This window comes from Octopus sinensis, linkage group LG5, assembly GCF_006345805.1.
Source record: "Octopus sinensis linkage group LG5, ASM634580v1, whole genome shotgun sequence".
In the NCBI taxonomy this organism is placed as follows: Eukaryota; Metazoa; Mollusca; class Cephalopoda; order Octopoda; family Octopodidae; genus Octopus; species Octopus sinensis.
The window spans coordinates 133,152,923-133,171,518 of record NC_043001.1 but is presented as its reverse complement, the minus strand read 5'-3'; the positions used below and the strand labels follow the sequence as shown (position 1 = coordinate 133,171,518).

The 18,596-nt window shown below is 37.5% G+C and overlaps 1 protein-coding gene across 1 annotated transcript in view; it reads right to left on the bottom strand.

The window, feature by feature from the left end:
• Positions 1 to 311: 311 nt before the first annotated feature.
• LOC118763570 overlaps positions 312 to 18,596 on the bottom strand; it is a 54,758-nt gene continuing 36,473 nt past the window's right edge. Inside the window, exons 10-13 of the mRNA XM_036503152.1 lie at positions 18,037 to 18,302; positions 13,336 to 13,532; positions 9,730 to 9,937; positions 312 to 1,082 (exon numbers count right to left, since the gene is read on the bottom strand). Of these exons, the coding sequence (XP_036359045.1) occupies positions 520 to 1,082; positions 9,730 to 9,937; positions 13,336 to 13,532; positions 18,037 to 18,302 (1,234 nt within the window). The 3' untranslated portion in view covers positions 312 to 519. The remainder of the gene's footprint in view (positions 1,083 to 9,729; positions 9,938 to 13,335; positions 13,533 to 18,036; positions 18,303 to 18,596) is intronic.

Sequence of the window (18,596 nt, the reverse complement as noted above, 5' to 3'; positions counted from 1 at the left end):
TTGGAACTTACCGTGTGCTTAGGTTAGCCTGATATGGAGATTAGAATGACGGTAAGATGTGGTTTTTGAAAATACGACAATTGTTTTTGACTGGTTATTGTTAGTATATGGTTATTAGTAATGAACTGAATTTCATGTACTGAGTGGTTATAATTTCAGTATTAGCTATAGCTTAGTAATGATGGGTTAGTTTTGATATTATAGTTTTGATTAGAGTCACTAAGATGATTATGATTAATGAGTTGATTGATTTGCTTTAGTTTAGTATTTTATTCTCTGATATGTAAGAAAGGAGCTACTTAAGCCAGATATCAGAATAAATAGAGTGTTTTATATTATAGAATGTTTAATATTATACAGAGTCACATTAATCTCAAATCCTATAAAGTTAATTATATCTAAAAATAAAAGATAAAAAAAGTAAAAATAAACCCCTCTTTTGAATGAAAGTTTCAAAATCCAATATAACAAAATATTACAGCTTTTGTTCTGTATCCAAAATATTTTGGTTAATACTCTTTACATACAGACACTCTGCAGTAAGATATCCATAATTCCATTCAACTGAACATATTCTCGAACGTAAAAAACATTATTTCTGTTTCTAGTTAATCTTTGTAGTTGTGCTGGGTCAGCTTCTCCAACACCAATGGCAAACAGTTCCGCTTTCTTTTGTCTTCTAAGCAGGGCACCCCACCTTTCAGCTCTCTCCGCATCATGGAGAACACCATCTGTCAAAATAACAACAGCCCGGTTCACATGTTCTCTAGCACCCATTTTCTCTTGCAAACTGACCAAAGCAACAAACACAAGTGCCCGTCCCAGGTAAGTAGTTCCTTCAGGTGGTCCGATCTTATAGACGGCATCAAGCATCTGTTTTTTCTCTGTGTATCTGTTCAACTGAAATAAGCTGTGAGGTTTATCATTGAACAACAAGATGCTGATTTGCATGTTGTTCTTTCCTATGTTTGTTGAGTTGATGAAATGTGTGAGGAAATGTTTGGTACTGTTCAGTCCGGTAACATTAATACTTCCAGAGACATCCACCACAAATACCACATCCACTGGTTGATCACCACATTCTGAACAAGAAATTTAAACAATTATGAATACAGTAATAGTAGTAGTAACAATGATAATAATAACAACAACAACAACAACAACAACAACAACAACAATAACAATAACAATAATAATAATAATAATAATAATAATAATAAATGCCCTGATGCAGCACGAGGCAGTGGCTCTCATGGCTTCTGATCTTAAATGATTGGAAGTATTATCATGTACATTGTTTTGTCTTGGTATAAAAGATGGGCTACAGCAAATATTCTGCTCAATATCACAGATTTGCTTGTCAGTTGTTTGACCTTAACCAGTTGAGCATGTCCCTTAGTGGCTGACGATATGTGCATCTCTGATCACGAGCAGAAGTAGTGGGGGAGCATCATAGCCATGTGTTGAGAGGGATTATTTGGGGTTTTGAATAATTCACCTCTGGAAACATGGGTGGTTCTTTTCAACATTCTTAAACAACCCTTATTCAGGGACCTTTTGAGCGGGATGGGCTACTCAACCTGAAGAAAATTCTAACTGGGCCCCACCTGCAAGGTCATGTGCTGTTTATCTTGATATGAGATCACCATGTCGCGCACATATGGTTGTGATGCATGTGCCTGGTGTACCCTTATCAGACGGGTAGTCATGATGGGTATATTGGGCTTCGTATATTTTACCCCAGTGTCACTTTGATGGCATGCACTGCTCTCTCACTCAATAATAATAATAATAATAATAATAATAATAATAATAATAATAATAAAGATAGTGATTTCTTTTATTGGCCACATGGGCCCTAGATATGGAGAACAATCTCGAAAGACAAGATACAATACACAAAAGCAGGTGGGTTTACTTCGATCAAAGGGTGACACTACAATGTTAAAGGGTATAATAAAGGCTATATAAGTAGAAGTTAGAGAAATAAATGATTAATAAATAAATAGAATCCTCAAGAGCAGGGAAGTCTACTTTGGGTAATTTGGGTAAACTCCATGCAAAAGACCCAGATTACTTTGTTATCCCCAAGGTACGGGAAGTGTTCTCTTCCAGTTTCTTTCCTCCTACTTAGAAAAGCATACTCAGAGTAGATCCATTCCGTTGCATCAGTTTTGTCACTCTCATCCACCTTTGGATAAACACACTAGAAGACAGAACCTCCCTCCCTACCCTCATCTTCCTCTTCAAAACAACAACAACAACAACAATAGAAGAAGAGGTCTCATAGGATGCAAGATCTGTGTTGTCAATGAAGAAAACAGTTTGGGATGGCACATCAAACATAAAACTGAACTTTTATTTGCTGTTGTTTGACATAGCAACACGATACCCAGTGAAAATATGAATCACCCAAAAATATTTAACCCTTTCGTTACCAACCCGGCCTAAACCGGCTCTGGCTCTGAGTACTAAATGTCTTGTTTTTATAAGTTTTGAATTAAAATCTTCCACCAAACCTTAGTCACAATATATTTTCCTAACACTAGTTGAATGATAACTAAGTTATTTTATTAAATTCTTTGTTATATTTAAAGTAATTGAAAGAAACACAGAGCATCTCAAAATAAATACAGTAAGGAAAGGGTTAAAAAAGAAGATGAACAAGGATTAAACAACTTGAAAATGAAAACAGTGCATGGACAATACCTTAGAGAAATGGAAGGAAAAGACAAAACCAATTCCTGAACATGGCTAAGGAAAAGTGATCTGAAAGAATGCACTGAGGCATTGATAGCACCCAAGAACAAGCCCTGAGAACTAATTATATCAAGTTGCAAATACCGTAAATCCTCAAGTAAAATCCACATTTTTTCCCCCAAAATTTAAAGGTCAAAATCCCTAGACCATACTATATACGAGGTTAAAAATGAAAATCATTTTCTAAGCAATGTCCAAGTCTCTATTTGCTGTCCGGCAATGTTTATTCAGATGCATTTTGTGATATCGGGCACGAAAATACCTTAAGCTAAGCCTGAAAACAATGAAGTCATATAAGAATAATCCATAACTTGCAGTAAGCAGCATTTATTAAACGTTATTACTGTTATTTCTTTATTCTCTGCAAACAAAATGCACAAAAAAGCTACACGTTTGCATTATGTTATATATACAATAATAATAAAGGATGTTACCGTATACAGTTTTACAAACCAAGGTCATTATATAGACCTCCTTGACTTAAGTTAGAGAAGGGGTGCGTATTATACACAAGGTTTAGGTTTTTCAGAGGTACAGCCCCCTAAAAATCCCCTGCGTATTATACTCAAGGGCGGACTATACTCAAGGATTTATGGTAGATAAGAACAGAGTGAACTACCCCATTGTAGCATGTGAGGTCGCGAAAATGCAACAATCTCACATACTGTGAACAAATGTAGCAAACTGGCCCAAAAAGAATACAAAAAGAGGCATGATGATGTAGCTAAGTTGGTTCACTAGAGACTGTGGGAGAAATACGATCTTGAAAGAACACTGAAATGGTACAAGCATAAACCAGAAGACATCACCAAGAATAATGAGTATAAGATGTTATGGGATTTTACAAGCATCAATGATTGATGCTCGGAGACCAGACATTGTTGTGGTTGATAAAAGGAAGAAAGACACTAAGATTGTAGATATTGCCAAATCTGGGGATGCTGGAGTGGGTGACAAGGAACTGGAAAAGATTGAAAGGTACAAGCTACTAAAAGATGAAATTGCATGAATGTGGGCAATGAAGAGATTAAATGTCAACCTAGTAGTTATAGGGGTACTGTTTACTATTTCTGAAAGTAATAGTGTATTTGTGTCACAATGGAAATTATAAATTTGAACTCGGACATACATCTGTGCACCTGTGGATCTTAATGTCATGTAAACAGAATGCTTTTATTTCATATTTCGTATGTATATACAGATATTTAACGCTTTGCATGGTATTGTAGTACTATTGTGACTATATTGCTAATAATGGAATCTATATGTTGTTTTTCTAGTATTAGCGTTATTAATAATAATATGAATGATGATATTGGTAGCATTAGTGGTAATGACAATGATAATGATGCTAACATTAATGACATTTTGGAAATTAATAAGAATTAATATAATGTACTCTTGACTCTGTATATCTGCATTTTGGTATTAATATGTGTATGTTTTTCTACATTGTAATTATCACAATATTAAGTTGTAAAACTGTAACATTGAATGTGAAACATATGTATGTTTATTGATTTATATCATTTATATTATTATGTATATGTATATTTATATGTATAGGAGTATGAGTATATGCACTCATATGTATATGTATATGTTTTATTATGGGTATGTACCCACACCTATATAAGTGTGTATGTAATCTGATTTGTATCACATAATCTCCGAAGAGGCCTTAGGATATTTTTGTAAATGTCTCATTTATAACTACATATTGACCTACCACAAATGGCTAGTATAAGTAAAATGAGACATACTTATCTGCATGGCCGAAACAGCTGTAAGACGTAGTATATATTTATATTTATATTTACTTATATTTATATTCTCTTATACATATTGTACTTATTGTATCACATTACTCCTTTATGTACACTCCTTTATGTACACTGTTTTGTTCTACATTATTATGTTTGACATTAAAGTTTCTTATGTGGTGGTTTAATAAAGTATGTGATTGGGTATTATCTGGTAATTGATATTTGATTTCGATGTATTTCTCCATTTTCTTATTTTGTATCATATACATATATATATATTTGTTTGCATGTGTGTGTGTGTGTGTGTGTGTGTATGGACATTTCCCTATTTTTAGCTATTCCAAAAAACTTGTTCTTACTAATTATTACTATGATATCATAACTGGCCTAATACAGCCTTAACTTACGGTGTAATTATCTTTAATGCAAGTACATGGTCCTCTAATTGTGTGGCTAACTTCAACCAACCCATCTGCACTTCAACTGATGATAATTTGAGCCATATTCTCCCCATAAAAAGGCCCAAATGATCAAACTCTCGTCAAGGTTGAGACAAATACAACTTAGCTTCAGATCTCTCCATCTCACTCTATTTTTTAAAAATTTTGAGATATTGTATAACTAGATAAGTAAATGTATATAGGTCTTTTTAAAATACTCTAAGTGTATTTTCAATCTTTCTTTCCATCTTTAACCTCCGCCCCCCACATACATTCGTGTATACCTATTTCTTTACTACCCACAAGGGGCTAAACACAGAGGGGACAAACAAGGACAGACAAACGGATTAAGTCGATTACATCGACCGCAGTGCGGAACTGGTACTTAATTTATCGACCTCGAAAGGATGAAAGGCAAAGTCGACCTCGGCGGAATTTGAACTCAGAACATAACGGCAGACGAAATACGACTACGCATTTCGCCCGGCGTGCTAACGTTTCTGCCAGATTGCCACCTTACATTCGTGTATACCTACAAACGTGCATACATATAAGTACACACACACACACACACATATGCATGCATGAAGGAAATTATTGAAAAAGACAAAAACTGTGTGGGGGAACTGAACTTTTAGGGTAATAAGGTAAAGAACTTATGTGCTGAGAAACCTTTCAGACAAACCTCTCAGAGCTTACTAAAGTGACTATTTTACTTGTTTCAGTCATTGACTGCGGCCATGCTGGAGCAGCGCCTTTAGTCGGGCAAATCAACCCCGGGACTTATTCGTTGTAAGCCCAGTACTTATTCTATCGGTCTCTTTTGCCGAACTGCAAAGTGACGGGGACGTAAACACACCAGCATCGGTTGTCAAGCAATGCTAGGGGGACAAACACAGACACACAAACATATACACACACACTTATATATATATATATATATATATACATATATACGACGGGATTCTTTCAGTTTCCGTCTACCAAATCCACTCACAAGGCATTGGTCGGCCCGGGGCTATAGCAGAAGACACTTGCCCAAGATGCCACGCAGTGGGACTGAACCTGGAACCATGTGGTTGGTTAGCAAGCTACTTACCACACAGCCACTCCTGCGCCTATTTTTATTTTGAAGGAAAATATTTCGAAAATCAGGAAACAATGAAAACTAAACACCAATTGATATCCGCAAAAACAAAGTGTCAAAGTAACATGTACATCTGAAAGCTGCTGTTAATTCGAGTGTACACTACAAGGGAAGGAAAGTTACTCTGTAGTTACAAAAGACTAGTTGGAAGTTATTTCCCTTAGATTACCTTTCTCCGTTTCTATCCATCCATCCATCTTGCGTGAGATGATTTCTCAGGAGATTGGGGATATTTTGGGGTACACGGACACAGTGTTGTGTATAAAGAGAAAGTCGTGTGTACAATATCAGAGGTGTGTGCAGTAACACAAGGATATGTAGGATATGTACAGTGATATAGGTAGAATTGTGTACAGTGATATAGGTAGAAGTGTGTACAGTGATGCCGAAACTACACCTGATTATATATACACTTTAGATGAGTTGTAGTGCACCTGAGCACTGTACACAATTATTATTATTATTATTATTATTATTATTATTATTATTATTTCTTTACTACCCACAAGGGGCTAAACACAGAGGGGACAAACAAGGATAGACAAAGGGATTAAGACGTTTTACATCGACCCCAGTGCGTAATTGGTACTTTATTTATCGACCCCGAGAGGATGAAAGGCAAAGTCGACCTCGGCGGAATTTGAACTCAGAACGTAACGACAGACGAAATACGGCTACGCATTTCGCCCGGCGCGCTAACGTTTCTGCCAGTTCGCCGCCTTAAAGTGTGTACAGTGATATAGGTAGAAGTGTGTACAGTGACACGGCAATGAGTACGGTGACTGAGTGATGTATATAGTAATACAAGGACGTTGTACAGAGACTCAGAGATATGTACGATGACACAGTGAAGTGTACAAGGACAAGAGATGTGCATAGCAACACGGATGTGTCCAAGGGACGGGTTCACTGATTCAGAGATGCATACAGTGTCACATGGATGTAGACAGGGACACAAGAACGTGTACAGTAGTACAGAGATGTGTTTAGTTACACAGTAATGTGTGCAATGATACAGAAATGGGTATTGTAACACAGTGATTTATAGAAGGATACAAGGATGTGTGAGTGGAGGCGCAATGGTCCAGTGGTTAGGGCAGCGGACTCGCGGTCATAGGATCGCGGTTTCGATTCTCAGACCGGGCGTTGTGAGTGTTTATTGAGCGAAAATACCTAAAGCTCCACGAGGCTCCGGCAGGGGATGGTGGTGATCCCTGCTGTACTCTTTCACCACAACTTTCTCTCACTCTTACTTCCTGTTTCTGTTGTACCTGTATTTCAAAGGGCCGGCCTTGTCACTCTCTGTGTCACGCTGAATATTCCCGAGAACTGCGTTAAGGGTACACGTGTCTGTGGAGTGCTCAGCCACTTACACGTTAATTTCACGAGCAGGCTGTTCCGTTGATTCAGATCAACCGGAACCCTCGTCGTCGTAACCGACGGAGTGCTTCCACAAGGATGTGTTTAGTGAGACAAAGTTGTGTACAGAGATCCAGTGATATGGAAAGTGACATATGGACGTCTACAGTGAAACAGGGATGTGAAGGTTAAGTACCATGACACAGGGATGTAAAAAGTCATACTGAGATATGTGATGTCATACAGGAATGCATACTATCACATAGAACATATTCCCGAATAATATCACATGTCTCAGTGTGATATATTTTTGCATTTAACATACACTGTTAACATGTAGATATGTACAAATTCATGTAAACACATTGACTCAGTAAATGTAAATGTAAATATTATAGGCATGGTTGTGTGGTAAGAAGCTTGCTTCCCAACCACATGGTTCTGTGTTCAGTCCCACTGCATGTCACCTTGGGCAAGTGTCTTCTACTATAGCCTCGGGCTAACCAATGACTTGGGAGTGGATTTGGCCGATGGAAACTGAAAGAAGCCAATCATGTGTGTGTGTGTGTGTGTGTGTGTTTGTGTCTGTGTTTGTTCCCCACTACTACTTGACAACGGGTGTTGGCATGTTTACATCCCCATAACTTAGCAGTTTGGCAGAAAAGCGACTGATAGAATAAGTACCAGGCTTAAAAAAAAATCCTCGGGTCAATTCACTTGACTAAAAACTGGCCCAGTATGGCCGAAGTCTAATGGCTAAAATAAGTAAAAAATATAACAGTCATTTTGTAACAGTTTTGTGTCTTGGGAGAGAGAGAAAGGGACAAAGTGAGCAACAAAGAGAAGTAACAGAAGTTGAGTATTCTACTTAAGTAGTACACTATACTGCTGCAGCACTTAATTCTCAGAAGGACGACTTATTTCTTATGGAAATTTTAAATAGAGTTTCACAAAAACCAACAAACAAATTGTAACAGAAATTCTGTAAATATCAAAATTGTGGATATATACTTTTGCATTATTAGTGAAGTCCAGAAAAAGTTAAGTGCAAGATATATATGAAGTGGTTATCTTGTAAAATATTCATTGAGAAACTCAGGTGATAAAAGGATAAATAAACTCATTAATGAGCTTGTACACATTCAATTACTTTGTGAAATATGTAAATAACACTATGTAACACAATTTTGGCCCTTAGGTAACAACTGTTATTTCCTATTTACCTACTCCTAGAAAGTATGAAACTATGCTTTTGCTACATTTATTCAAACCACAAAGAGTCCCTCTCAACACATGGCTATGATGCTCCCACACTACACCTGCTCGTGATCAGAGATGCACATATTGTCAGCCACTATGGGACATATGTAAGTGGTGCTGTATGCATCTCTGACATGCAAATCTGTGGTAGTGAGCAGAATATTTGTTATAACAGCATTTCTGCTTCAATAACTCAGTATTGAAACTGTCTGAAATGCAATGGAAAATAGGTCATTTTCAAAACATTGATGTCCAGGTTGAAGGAAATAGTAGTAACTCCCTTTGATTTCTAGATAGAAGCAAAGAGGAAATAAAACTTACTGACCAAAGACAGTCATTTTTTTAGATATAGTGTATCTAAGGATTACTTTCAATCATTTTTTTTTTCAAGATTGTATTGTGTGACTTATAGGAGATTAGGCTTTAGTTTCTTACACATGAACACCAGATATCATCTGTAAAAATTACAATTGTCAAATTTTTTTCGTTAATGATAGGCAAAGAATATTAGAATTATATTTCTTTTACTCATTAATCAGACCTAGTATCACAGAATTCTTTTAGATTCTTGTTTCCTTCTTTTAATATCTACAAATTTTTACATGCAATCTTTTTACATGCAATTTTTTTCATTAATGATAGGCAAAGAATATTAGAATTATATTTCTTTTACTCATTAATCAGACCTAGTATCACAGAATTCTTTTAAATTCTTGTTTCCTTCTTTTAATATCTACAAATTTTTACATGCAATTTTTTTACATGCAATTTTTTTCATTAATGATAGGCAAAGAATATTAGAATTATATTTCTTTTACTCATTAATCAGACCTAGTATCACAGAATTCTTTTAAATTCTTGTTTCCTTCTTTTAATATCTACAAATTTTTACATGCAATCCTAAATGATGTAAATATTCTGCTTTAAATAACTGGAGCCCATTATATTAGCCAGTTGCTGAAAAGAGCAAGTTTTTAATCAATATTTAATGGTTTACCTGGTATTTTAAGACAGAATGTGTCATTCTTATTGCGAGCAAATCCTTCTTCACATATACATTGGTATTTGTGGTCTTTTAGAATGCACATAGAGTTGTTACCACAGCCGTCAGGTAAATTTGTTATTACAAGATTTCTTTTGCCTGTTGCAATTTTACGACATTGGACCATTGTATTACAACCGGGTAAATGTATTGTTTCACCAAGCTAGGAAAATTAAAACATGTAGAATTGATATTTAAACATATGACAATATTTCAACAAATTCTTTAGATTTGTGCATACATGCATTTCTTTCAATTATTAGTGTAGTTGCTGGCATATAGAATGCACTTTTCCTCCAAAAAATGACTAAAAAGAAGACCTTGGGTTCTATATGTGAAGTTGGGCTTCCCATAGGTTTTAGTGCTCTAAAAACATTTTTCTTGAATGTGAATCTAGGGTGACCAAGATAGTAGCAGAGGTGGATGTTCCAAGAGTGTAGGTGTGAAAATAAGATTAGGCTGGGTAAAGTTCAGAGAGCTCCTAACTCTGCTGGCAACAAAAGGACTATCTCTCAGAGTGAAAGGCAGATTGTATGATGCCTGTGTGCAAACAGCTATGCTACATGGTTTGAAAGAAATGAAGCCAGTATGCTTTGCTGGCTGTGCAATGTCAGTGTGCATCTTGATAGAAAAGTTAGGCATAAGACATATCAGATGTAGTGTGCAAGAGAGACGATTGCACTAGTATATGGATGATGACAGTTGCGTAAAGAAGTGCTGATCTCAAACTGTGGAGGGAACCTGTGGCAGAGGTAAACTCAGGAAGACATGGAATGAGATGATGAAGCACGAACTTTGAACTTTGAGCCTCACAGAGGCAGTGACTAGTGACCGAGACATTTGGCAATATCCTGTGCTTCAGAAGACCCATCAACTCAAGTGAAGCTGTAGTCATGGCTGATGCTGGTGTGATGCAACTGGTACCTGTGCTGGTGGCACATAAAGAGCACCTTTCAAGTGTTAGGTCTCACGGAGGCAAAGTGACTGAGTCCCTTTTGGGTATTGAACCTCATGGAGACAAAGTGGCTGGGTTCCTTTCGAGTGTTGGGCCTCACGGAGGCAATGATCAAGAAGTTTGGCATAATGTTGTGCTTGGAGAGAAGACCCATCAAGCCAAGCAAAATTGCGGTCATGGCAGATACTGGTGTCACATGAATGGCACCTGTGCCAGTGGCACATAAAAAGCACCCATTACACTCTCAGAGTGGTTGGCATTATGAAGGGTATCCAGACATAGAAAACCGCGTTAAATCAGACTGGAGTCTGATGCAGCCTTCCAGCTTTCCAACCTTGATCAAACCATCCAGCCCATGCAATCATGGACAACAGATGTTAAATGATGACTATGATGATAATGTACTGCTGAAATTGGGATGCAGAATGGTGAGCTAATGAAACATTCCTTAATTATGTGCTTCTAGTATTGCTTAAAGAGCACTTATCTCTATATGGTTCCTGAAGAGTAGGAGTGCATCCCTATATGGTATCTAAAGTGTAGAAGTGCATCTCTATGTGTTATCAATTTACAGTATATATGTTGGCACGGGCATGGCTGTGTGGTTAGGGAGCTTGCTTCCTAGCTACATGGTTTTGGGTTCAGTCCCACTGCGTGGAACTTTGGGTAGGTGTCTTCCACTATAGCCCCGAGCCGACTGGAGCTTTGTGATTGAATTCGGTAGGTGGAAGTTACTGCCGTGTGTGTATGTGTGCGTATAGCTGCTCAGTGCCTCTCCGAAAGAGAGAGAGAGGGATATCTAGAACAAATGAGTATTAACTGTTACTGTTAGCAATACACTATGGCCCTAATATGAAGATATGAACCATAATAACTCACGAATTATGATCTTTTACCTTGCCACTCCCAAGTTTAAATCAGAATTAGTTTAAGGGCATCACACTAAATCACTGCCTATTTTGTTGTGTTCTGTGATACATAAATCTTTGAATCTGTGTCAGCTGGTTATCACAAAAAGCAAAATAATGTGTTTAATAGGGTTAGGGTTCAACAGAGAGCAAGATGTCAAAAGTTGCTGTATGATGTTATTGATGGCAGACGATTTTCTGATCAAACCAAGGAAACTATATTTCCATTGATTTTTCAAATAGCTCATCATGCTCACTGTTGCCACATCATCACCATCGCCATTATCATCATTGCTGAGTCATAGTCATTGTTCTCATTGATGTCATCGTCGTCATCGTCATCATCATCATCATCAAATTGAGACCAAGGCCAACTCAGACTACCATGAAATCCTTTATATAGCAGAAATATTTATTTTTTTACTGCCCACAGGGGGCTAAACATAGAGGGGACAAACAAGGATAGACAAAGAGATTATGTCGATTACATCAACCCCAGTGTGTAACTGGTACTTATTTAATCGATCCCAAAAGGATGAAAGGCAAAGTCAATCTCGATGGAATTTGAACTCAGAATGTAATGGCAGACGAAATACCTATTTCTTTATTACCCACAAGGGGCTAAACACAGGGGGGACAAACAAGGACAGACATAGGTATTAAGTCAATTACATCGACCCCAGTGCGTAACTGGTACTTAACTTATCGACCCCGAAAGGATGAAAGGCAAAGTCGACCTCGGCGGAATTTGAACTCAGAATGTAATGGCAGACGAAATACTGCTAAGCATTTTGCCCGGTGTGCTAACGTTTCTGCCAGCTCGCTGCCTTAATATAGCAGAAATAGAGCATCAAGTGGTTGTAACTCTTACTTTTGATATCCTAAATTTGGCAAACCTACCCTGAAGGATGCTGAGGAGGATCTGATCTGTTGCAACTTCGGTTCTAACTAGTGTAGTGACATTATACTGAATCACCTGGCAGTGAGAGAGGTGGGTGCATTTCAGCATCTCCAAGATCCTGATAGTGAAACACTAATAAAACAGCAACCAAGAACAATGGCAGTATCAAACCTGTTGCAGACATCACACAACTGTAGAGAGTATTTAACACTGTCTGTTCTGCAACTACAGTATAGAGAGGCCTGAGAAGCTATTTGCACTTGTCCAAGGTACTATCTTGAGTTCCCAGAAAGAAGGGGTGATTTTAATTTCCCTTTCAAAAGTTGACTACAGAGTGTCTTGTTCTGCACCTAAATAATTATATAATCTTTATATATAAAAGTGAAGTTGTGTGTCTGTCTCCTACGATTTAGATTCCTAACTACTCCCACATTTTGCGGGGCAGTTTAACCAAAACTGGGTATCTTATAGTCGTGATTCATATCGAGCCCTTCTGGGTATTAGCGCGCGTCTACGATGAGTCTATGATTTTAAAAATGATTTACCATCATTTTTTGCCATTTTAATGCATTTTTTCGCTATTATATAAGGGAAGTAACTCTCTAAAAATGTTTACGATGAGTCAACGATTTAAAAAAAAATTACCATAATTTTTTTTCCATTATTAATTCATTTTTTTGCTATTTTTTGGCTATAACTCTCTAAAAATGCTTATATAGTTATTTCCCTTACAAACCCGAGCAACGCCGGGCGATACTGCTAGTGTTAGATAAAGAAGAAATATACTGGCCCATTACCTGAATATAGAGAGAATTGTTGTACCAACAACCACAGTCTCGAGGGAGAACACATTTGTTATTATCTAATACATATCCTTCAGCACATGTACATCCATCTACAGGTCTTATCGGACAGACTTCTAGTGAGGGAACACAACTTTCTTCTGTTTCATTCACGTGTTGGTTATACATCATTGGTCTACAACAACTTACAGCTGAAACAGAAATAGAACAAGATCAGAAATTCTTTTAGTAAAAAAACAAAAACAAACAACAAAAGAACAAAAGCAAATTGGCCGATGGTGGCTTTAGGTATTTTGATTTGGACATCATATTTTACATCTACTTGTGTGCATTACTGTATATATATATATATATGATAATTCTTTTCTATGAATCTTAGCAGGAACTATTGTTGCTTGAAGAGGTCTGGAAAACTGAAATAATCATCGTTGCCACTGGTGTCGTCATCGTCATCAATGTCGTCGTCGTCGTCGTCGTCATCATCGTCATCATCATCGTCATCATCATCGTCGTCATCATCATCATCATCATCATCATCATCGTCATCATCATCATCGTCATCATCATCGTCGTCGTCATCGTCATCGTCATCATCATCATCATCATCATCATCATCGTCATCATCATCATCATCATCTTCATCGTCATCGTCATCGTCATCATCATCATCATCATCATCTTCATCGTCATCGTCATCGTCATCATCATCATCATCATCGTCATCGTCATCGTCATCATCATCATCTTCATCGTCATCGTCATCGTCATCATCATCATTTTCATCGTCGTCATCATCGTCGTCATCATCATCATCATCGTCATCGTCATCATCTTCATCGTCGTCGTCATCGTCATCATAATCGTCATCGTCATCATCATCATCATCATCATCATCGTCATCATCATCGTCGTCGTCGTCATCATCATCATCGTCATCATCATCCCCATCATCATCATCATCATGAAGTTGAGACCATTTGTTACCTCTGCACGATACAGAAACAGGTTTATTTCCCCCCCACGTCACTGCATGCCCATTCCCATTCTTAATTAATCTAAAAGTCCATGTGTAATACTATACTAACATGTATAATCACTGTATTGATTAGACTATCGGATGTTGTTATACACCACTGGGCTCCTTGGCATTGTTGTAGCTTTCAAATGATACCGTTCCGTTGGCCAGACAAGCAGGCCAATATGTCCCACTGAGCTGGACTCCAGTCCGTCGCAGGGTTACCCATCTATCGCTGACAGGGCTGGAACGCCGTGAAATGAAATATTTCAACCAAGAACACAGCACACTGCTGGTCTGAGAATCAAATTCTCGATTGCTAGATCGAGAGTGTATCATCTTAAGTACTCGGCCACGGACCTTTATATATAATAATAATAATAATAATAATAATAATAATAATAATAATAATAATAATAATAATAATAATAATAAATGCCCTGATGCAGTACCAGGCAGTGGCTCTCATGGCTTCTGATCTTAACTGATTGGAAGTGTTATCATGTACATTGTTTTGTCTGGGTATAAAAGATGGGCTACAGCAAATATTCTGCTCAATACCACAGATTTGCTTGTCAGTTGTTTGACCGTAACCAGTTGAGCATGTCCCTTAGTGGCTGACGATATGTGCATCTCTGATCACGAGCAGAAGTAGTGGGGGAGCATCATAGCCATGTGTTGAGAGGGATTCTTTGGGGTTTGAATAATTCACCTCTGGAAACATGGGTGGTTCTTTCAACATCCTTAAACAACCCTTATTCAGGGACCGTTTGAGCGGGATGGGCTACTCAACCTGAAGAAAATTCTAACTGGGACCCACCTGCAAGGTCATGTGCTGTTTATCTTGACATGAAATCATCATATCGCGCACGTATGGTTGTGATGCATGTGCCTGGTGTACCTTTATCAGACGGGTAGTCATGATGGGTATATTGGGCTTCGTATATTTTACCCCAGTGTCACTTTGATGGCATGCACTGCTCTCTCACTCAATAATAATAATAATAATAATAATAATAATAATAATAATAATAATAATAATAATAATAATAATAATAATAATAAAAAACATTGTGTACAGTGCTCAGGTGCACTACAACTCATCTAAAGTGTATATATAATCAGGTGTAGTTTCGGCGGATTTCGGAAAGCATGAGGGCCTTAAAGGATGCAGTGTCATGGGTTGGCATCAACCATGTTTGGATGGTGCTTTTTACATACCACCAGCGTGAGAGCCAGTCAGAGGACACAGGCATCGACCACATGATGCAAACTAGACACTGTTAACATTCTGCTATTGATACGTACATGCTCCAAAAATTGTCTTAGCGAATTGGAACAGAATATCACTATCTAATACCATGTATTCTACACATTTTTATACGGTGGGGGAAAAGTGTATTATACATGTTACGTTACAGCAATTGAGATTTCAGTGTTGTCAACTTTTTGACTTGAGTTTTAGAGTTGTCTCCCTTGGTAGTCTTGTTGAAATTTAAATTGTGATCTAATCGGTAGATTTGTAATTAATTACAGCTTCCTGCTCAATTCATCTAATGTAGTAGTGATTTCTTGGCTAATTATCATGATAGTTGGTGGCTTTCTTCAGGTGCTTGGGTTCTAAACAGATCTTCATGAGGAAATAGCGCCCCGATCTGGTTAGAAACCTACCCATCTCAATAGAGAGTGAAACCGCATATTTGGCAAACACCTGATTGATCAAGTTCTGATGTTTGGTTTACTTCAGGTGGTGAGAAATGTCAAGTCAATGTGAATTCCACTACGATGAGTGTTTTTATGCTAAAGCATACTACTGGTATAATGTGACCAATCATACAGTTTACAAACAATAATAGACATGTAGAAATAAGATGACCAGTCTGTTAATCTGATATGCAATTTTCCGATAGTTCTGCAGGCTTGACTGTGTGGTAAGAAGTTTGCTTCAGAACCGCATAGTTCCGAGTTCAATTCCACCACGTATCACATTGGGCAAGTGTTTTCTAGTATATCCTCAAGCTGACCTAATCCTTGTGAGTAGACATGCTTGGTCAGAGTGATGTCATTGAATTCTCCTCTGATAAGACGAGTATACTCTTCAGGTTCATCTGCATCTCCTAGTTTGAGGCTGGATGCAAAATATTGTAAAAAAAGTCCTCTTCCGTTGCTTTCGCTGCAGGAGCCTTGTCACCTTTTCTTAGGAATCTGATACTGTAGGGCGTTATTAACTGCTCTTCGTTGGCCTTAACTTTCTAGAGATGCGTCCAGTTAATGTATTCTATCAGGACCGTGTCGTATTTCCACTTGTATCGGCCTTCTCCCAGCGCTTTAAGGAATCCGGTCAAAATATGGTTCGGAGTGCAAAGAGTTCTTCTACACTGCTTGCAAGAAGGGGTCTTCCTCTTTGCTCCATATCTTAACGTTATTTGTGGTTGGCAAGAGGTCAGAAGCGGTACACAGGAAGAAGGACGATTTTCTCTGATCAGTACTCAAGAATTCTTCAAAGACAGAGGGCACTCGAGCCCTGGTTTCTATTGTCTTTGGGTGGGCAAACCCAACCGCTTTTACTCGGCGATCTTCTTCCGTTGAGTTACGGATCTTTTGCTCCATGAACTCTCTCTTGTCCATGGTTTTGGTATTTTATCGCCTCTTGGCGCTGTACATGTCGAACCCTAGCCGCCCTTTGTCAAATGACTCCTGGTTCTTCAAAAAATAACTTTTAATATTCATTAATGTTTCTTTCTTTCATATCATATTCACATCGTTTTTATATTTCAACAATGCTATGTACTCAAAAAGCGAAAGTTATGCATCTAATTGAGTCCATTTCGCTTAAAATAGTTATTTAAGTTGCATTAAGTGTCCAATCTCTAACTTTTAAATTTGATGTATTTCAGATTTTTTTAAACATATAAAGATATTGTCGGTTTTCTTTTATAATATTTTTTATAGTTTATTTCTTTTATATCCTTTTTACTTTATAACCCATTGATTTAAAATAATTTTGAAATAATTTTATAAGTTTTATCTTGTTTACTTATTTGTTACGTTTTAAATAAATAATATACAAAACCCACATAAACATAACTATAACTTTTAAATCCAGGATTTTCAGGTTGGGGCACTAAAGGTAGCCTGATGATTCATAGTGGCCATATATGCTGTATGCTCTCAGTCAGTCTAAAAAATATATGATTAATCTAATTACAAAAAGAAGAGTATGCGGTTGTGGTACCATACATTGATGTATCAGAGATGGTGTCAAACGGTACTAGCAGAATCGTTAGCACGTCGGGCGAAATGCTTAGCGGTATTTCGGCTGCCGTTACGTTGTGAGTTCAAATTCCGCCGAGGTCGACTTTGCCTTTCATCCTTTCGGTGTCGATAAATTAAGTACCAGTTAAGCACTGGGGTCGATATAATCGACTTAATACCTATGTCTGTCCATGTTTGTCCCCTCTATGTTTAGCCCCTTGTGGGTAATAAAGAAATAGGTACTGTGTTGTGACACTACAGCCGTGTATATATCTATAGGATGTTGGGACATCTTTGAAAACTTTTGGCTTAGGAAAATCAGTTTGGCAAGAAGTCCTCTCACTCTTTTAAGCAATAGTTCGCACCCAAAACATATTTTTGTTTTAATAGCAGCAACAAGAATTTTTTAAAGCTGAAATACTTACGGCACAGTCGCTGTGATCGCCATTCCACGATATAACCACGGCTCATGCATTCAGTGTCTAAGCTCTCCAGTGCAGCACAAGTTAGCTTATCCATGTAGTCGGTGTAGGATCTAAATGCACAGGTCATATGCATACACGAATCATAGTAACTTTGTACAAGACCATCATCTAAATAAGGATGACAGTCTGCAAACATTCCCGACCGCATGAGTTCACAGCGTTTAACACCTCTTTCGCATTTCTTGATAGATACTGGTCCGCAAGAACTGGTAAAGAACAGAAAGCAAAGAAAAACAATTAATATTCTGTTATGTTTGGGCCAGTGTTCAAATATAAATAAAACCTTTTCAACACATCTTTGTTACTATACACAGTTATTGGCATTGTTTTGTAGTCCCAGTTAATAATGCTAAAGCATACTACGCGACCAATCACAGTTTACAAACAACAACAGACACGTAGAAATAAGATGACCAGTCTGTTAATCTGATATGCAATTTTATGATAGTTCTACAGGCTTGACTGTGTGGTAAGAAGTTTGCTTCAGAACCGCATAGTTC